Source organism: Gossypium arboreum, chromosome 12 (genome assembly GCF_025698485.1).
Source record: "Gossypium arboreum isolate Shixiya-1 chromosome 12, ASM2569848v2, whole genome shotgun sequence".
Taxonomy (NCBI): Eukaryota; Viridiplantae; Streptophyta; class Magnoliopsida; order Malvales; family Malvaceae; genus Gossypium; species Gossypium arboreum.
The window spans coordinates 88070921-88077231 of NC_069081.1; the positions used below are offsets into that span (position 1 = coordinate 88070921).

At 32.9% G+C, this 6311-nt stretch overlaps 1 protein-coding gene across 1 annotated transcript; it reads right to left on the reverse strand.

Annotated features, from left to right (window-relative positions):
* Positions 1 to 4237: 4237 nt before the first annotated feature.
* On the reverse strand, positions 4238 to 4846 carry LOC108478830 (putative lipid-binding protein At4g00165). The gene has a single exon (XM_017781287.2). The coding sequence runs from the start codon at positions 4784 to 4786 to the stop codon at positions 4406 to 4408; it is 381 nt and encodes a 126-aa protein (XP_017636776.1). The 5' UTR covers positions 4787 to 4846; the 3' UTR covers positions 4238 to 4405.
* Positions 4847 to 6311: the final 1465 nt, after the last annotated feature.

Here is a 6311-nt window from a genome sequence, read left to right on the forward strand (position 1 = left end):
ACTTGAATGTGTTGATCCGATCCTCTTATATCACAATAATCTACAAAGAACATTAATCACACACGAGTAAGCTCATAAAAACTTAGTAAGTTCATTGGCTTTAAACATAAATCCTACCATCATACTTTAATAATAATACATATTTACATAAATTATTCATTTCACACTCTCTGCCAATCAAAACTTAAATCAATAAATTCATTTAATTGAGCTCAATAATAATAACTTAATTCTTCCAAAATACTTTCATTTAACACTTACTAATTCTTGCCGATCAAAAAACGTCTTATGGATTTGAGTACATTGTAACCAAAAGCCTAAAGGCTACACTGAAGCACATAAGTGCTAAACTGAAACCCATAAGGGTTGGTCAGAAGCTCATAAGAGCTGAACAGAAACCCTTAAGGGTTAAATTGAAACTTATAAGAGTTAACTGACTCATGAGAGCTAAACTGAAAGCAAACACAGAAGTTCGCAACAGATGCTGAACTCCGGTTTACTTGGGTAAATTGCTATCAATTCTTCCATTGTACTGAACGAATGTACTCAACTCCCGTGTTCCGATCACATCGAACATTCATTTCATTTTCCATAACTTTAGCATTTGTTTTATTTTCAACAATGAACATAAACAAATTCACAATACCAACTATCAATTTAATATATAAACATTAAAATTTAACCACACGAACTTACCTGGACTAGTTTGTAAAAGTTGATGTAGTTCACGAGCTAGTTCGATAATTTCTCTTTTCCTCGATTTTCTTTAGATTCTTGATATGATGAAAAATATGAAAAACCAGCTTGAAATATTCTCCTATGGCGTTTTGGCTAAAGAAAAATGATGAAATCTCTAGATTTTTCAATTTTGTCTTTGTTTTATATGTTTAATTTGCAAAATTTCCAATTTTACCCTTGTTTCATCTTATTTTCTTGCTCAAACTGTCCAGCCCATATAATTTTGGTCTAATTGCCTTTTAAATCCCTCCTTATTAGTCATTTAAGCTATTTAATCACTATTTAATAAATTTTGCACCTTTTACAGTTTAGTCCTTTTTAATTAATTAAATTTTCTAACGAAACTTTAATACTAACTCAATAACACTCCATAAATATTTCTAAAAATATTTATGGCTCGGTCTATAGATTTGAGGTCTCGATACCTCATTTTTGACCCATTTGACCTAATAAATTCTTTTAATTCACAAAATTATCTAATTCAAATATATTTCTAAATTTACGCTTAACCCATAAATATTAATTTACTAAATTTTCAAACTTACTTGTCGGATTTAGTGATCTTGAATTACTATTTCCGACACCACTGAAATTTAGGCCGTTATAAGTATGACTCATATTTCAGTCAAATTTGAGAGATAATCTCCTAGTTAAACTCTATTTATTTGTTTCAAGTTGAATTTTGATTAGTTTAGATTATTTTATTATTATTTGACCTACAAATTTAGCCTATAAATAGGCTCTTTTACAACCTTAGAAAATAGACCCATTAAATATTAAAACTCATAACACTTTTGGAGAATTTTTATGTTTATGTTTTGAGGGTTTTTTATTTTTGTTTTTTAGGGTTTAGTTTTTATCTCCATCTTTTGTACTCTTCATTCTTTTTCCATTATAGTAAAATTATCTTTGCTCATGGTTTTTTATCCTCTTTGGAGGGGTTTTTCACGTTAAATTTGTGTGTTTAATTTCTCAATTTCTTCCTCTATTTTTACTTTTTTATTGCTTAATCGGGTCGGTCCCCAAAAGTGGTATCAAGAGCTAATTCAATTTTCGTAGATCAGCCTATTTAGAGATTGTAGCAACAAGGTTTGACATTGAGAAGTTCGACGATGTCACAAATTTTAACTTGTGGCAAGTTTGGATGATGGCAATTCTAGTTCAAACTAGCTTACAAAACGTCGTTACCAGAAAAAAGCCTAAGAAATTAGATAAGACGAAATGGGAAGAGCTTGATGAAAAGGCCCTGTCTGCAATCCAATTGTGCCTCACAAATAAAGTATTGCAGGAGGTATTAATAGAGAAAACCTCATCTGTTTTATGGAAAAGATTAGAAACTCTTTATGTGACTAAGTCTCTGGCTAACTATTTAGTATTGAAACAACGTCTATTTACGTTTCGCATGAACGAATGTGAGCTTCTTAGAGATCAAATTAGTCAATTTGTTACTTTTTTAAATTATTTAAATAATGTTAAGGTTAAGATTGATGATAAAGATCAGGATATGCTATTATTATATTCTTTACCCTCTTCATACAAGTCTTTTAGGGAAACTCTGATTTATGGCAGAGACAAACTCTTGTTCGAGGATGTGAATGGTCATTTGTTGAGTAAAAATAAACTCGACAATGAGTTTGGTTCGGATAGTAAGGTAGATAAGCAAGCTTCCGTTTTGGTAGTATCAAAGAAGCGAGACAAAAGGTGTCGCTATTGTAAGAAATTAGGTCAGATTGTTATAAACTGCGAAATAAAAGGGCTACTGAGTGTAACGAGGAGATGTAGCTGGTGCTAATTTGACCACAAAAGCGGTGATGATTTCTTATTAGTGTCAATGAGCAATAGCTCCGAGCTTACATTCGGGTGGATCTTAGATTCGATATATTCTTTCCACATGTGTCCCAACAGAGAATGGTTTTCCACATACAGTTCGGTTGAAGGTGGAGTTGTGCGAATGGGAAATGATTCATCCAGTAAGGTAATTAGTATTTGATACTGTTAAAATTAGGATGCACGATGGGATGATTATGACACTCTCAGATGTCAGATATGCACCTGATTTACGAAAGAATCTCATCTCCTTGAGTATTTTAAACTCGAAAGGTTGCAAAATTAATATCGAGTCAAGCGACATTAAGATGTCTCGTGAGGCTCTCGTTTTGTTAAAAGGTAGAAGGATCGATAGTCTTTATATTTTGGAAGATTCTATAGTAACCGGTGAAACTGGACATCCTTCGTCCGTTACGGAGCCGAAGTTAAAGCGTTTGGAGCGGAGGCAACTTGGTCATATGAGCGAAAAAGGTATAACCGTTTCTTTGAAGAAAAATTCTCTTTTGGATGCAGATTTTGAAAAGTCAGGGCACTGTATTCGTGTAAATCAGACCCGGGTTAGTTTTGATTTGGCAATGCACAAGTCGAAGGCTAGAAGTCTTCAAGCTTCTAAGCACAAATTCGACTCAGTTAATTCCCTGCATAGTTCAAGATAGGCTCGTGGCCGGCTTTGACAAAGTTGGCGTAGTGAAAATACGAGTCAAGGTGGAGATTTGTTGAGTGTGACTCATATTTCAGATGACTCATATTTCAGTTAAATTTGAGAGATAATCTCCCAGTTAAACTCTGTTTATTTGTTTCAAGTCGAACTCTGATTAGTTTATATTATTTTATTATTTGACCTACAAGTTTAGCTTATAAATAAACTCTTTTACAACCTTAGAAAATACATCCATTAAATATTAGAACTCATAACACTTTTGGAGAAGTTTTGTGTTTATGTTTTGAGGGCTAGTTGTTTTTGGGTTTCGGGGTTTAATTTTTATCTCCATCTTTTGTACTCTTCGTTATTTTGCCATTATAGCAAAATTATCTTTGACCGTGATTTTTTATCCTATTTGGAGGGTTTTTTCACGTTAAATTAGTGTGTTCAATTTCTCAATTTCTTCTGATATTTTTACTTGTCCGTTGCTTAATCAGGTCGATCCCCAACAATATGATTATTTCTTTTTTTACACCTCAAGTCAATGTTGTTCTTATTATAGATACATTCGACTTTATATTTTGATCTACATATTTCAAATATACTTTGAATTAACATTTAACAACTTAACTGATTAAAAAAACTTAATTGATACCTTATTTAATATTTTATTGAATCAATTAAAATATTTTAAAATAAAAGATGAATTTAAATATGAAATATTGTTTGAATTATTTCAGTATAATAAACCATTACTGTTTGATATAGCAAAATCTAAAAAAACACAGTCCTTTTTTTTTTGAAATCAAGTTGTAGTGTGGACCATTAACGTACATGTTAGCTTAATTTGGATTAATATCAAGTTAGAATAATGCTGCTTAGTAGCAAAGAGTGTAACTCCGAACAACCCCAAATTATCGATTGAATTATAACTAAAGTGATAAAAAATTATATTTAAATTTTTAATTAACTCTAATTTTGAATTTCATCCTTAGATAACTGTTACTCTTAAATCACTTACTAAAAAGATAATAAAAGCATAGAATCCATTATATAAGCCAAGATGAGGGATGATACAACAATTTATCTACTAAATAAAGAGAATTAATGGTTTAAACTCTGAAGATGATATTATCAGGATAAACCGTCATGAATTTTAAAACGATTTTTATAAACAGTAAAATGAACATAAATCATCTATGGACATGCGAAGCCTTGAGGGACCTTTTTCCCGCAAGCATTTATCAACAAGCTAATGGCAATAGGTATTTTAACCTTGATAGCACCAACTGCATTGGCCTTAATTGCAGTACACAAACACAATGCGGCCTCGAGATCGGCTAAACCCGAAATCAATGTACAACACTCTTTACTCGGCGGGGTCCCGATGACCTCGTGAACCAACCCCAACCAGCTCCCACAAACACCGAACTTGAGTGTGTCTTTGGGACATTTGGCCGCAACTGAGGGAGGCATCGACGGTGTCGTTTTCGGAGGGCATGGAACGACATTATGAGATGAAACGCAAGTAAAAAACAACATGAAAATAGCTGCTGCGTTACAACAATTAAATGCCATTGCTTTTCACTGAAAATGGATCAAGTGGAAACACATGAGAAATTTTATAGGGAAAAATATATATTTTATGGATAAGTTTGTGAAAAATCTATGAATCAATGGTGTGGAAAGCTTGAATCAAGATATTTATTGATGTGTGATTGACATTATCAATTTCAAAAGCAAACATAACGGGCTTGTGGTTGTTATTAGTGTAGCAGTAAATCTAGTGCCTACATTAGCCATTTGCCAGCCAAGAATTAGATTCGGCTTATGGCATTATTCGGCCATAGGGGGAACCAAACGAGATATACTCCACTTGCCTGACCTAGCTATGTGGATATTTTATTTTTTTTAAGAGTTATTGCTGTATATATCTCTAAATTATGAACTTCATTTTAAATTTGTTCACAAATTTTAAAATATTTTAATTTTATTCTCAAACTATCAATGTTAGGTTAATAAGGTCTTTCTATTACTAAAATCGTTAATTTAACCGTTAAATGACACGTCAGATCTTATGTAGTATAATTTAATATAATTTTTTTTTTAAAATGACTATTGTACGGTTGTGTTACTCCACCTCTTTGAGCCCCCTACACATGTCTTTAGCAACAGAACCTAATACCATACATGTGTCATGGTTAGGCGAACTTTAGACATCAAACAACACCATGGCGAACCCTCACTAAGCTTTCTTCGCTAAAATTGTAAGGAACTTTGGACCCATTGATTGCTTGGTCGTCCTAAAATGTTGAATCACCAACTTAAAAGGTCACATCATTGCCATTACAAGGAGACAAGATGTGACCTGCCGCCAACGAGCCTAAGACATGTGGCATCCCTTGTCTCTTGTATATAAGCCTACTTACAACACCAAAGAGACCATTAAACACAAAACCAAACACTTAGTCTTCTTCTTCCATCATCCTTCCCCCCTCTCTCTCTTGACTTCCCTTAACTAAACCAAGCACAGCGACTCTTTGCCCCAACTAAGGGTGAACCACCATTGTCATAACGTTGCCTACATAAGGGTACGGGGGCCCAGTAAGCAAAGCTAGACGTGGAGGGCTAAATTAACGTAGAGTCGTCACTAACCAATTAGGGCTAGGTTGGTTTGCCACCTATCGTCTAAAAGTCTAGAATTAATACTACGAAAAATCCTAAAAGTCTAGACTCGATCTCATCATCAAATTTTGAGCTCGGAGTACAGTTATGTATGGGAAAGGTCATAGCACCCCCACAACGCCTATCCAAGGATAGTCCTACAGGGTCTTAGGAGCTAGGTTTTTTTTTTTATTTAAGCATATTAATGTTTTAATCTAGGCTAAAATATTATGGAAATCTTAAATAAAAACTCTAAAGAAAATGTCTTTGATTTACTTGTAACTCGATTAAGATATGTTCACCAAACTTATCTAATTTTAAACTTAAATTAGATATTTTTACTTTTAACAAAAACCCTAAAGGATACCTAAATAATTTACCTTCAATTCCTAAAATTAATTCTATCTTATAATTCTAAAAAAAAGCCTAGAAATTACCA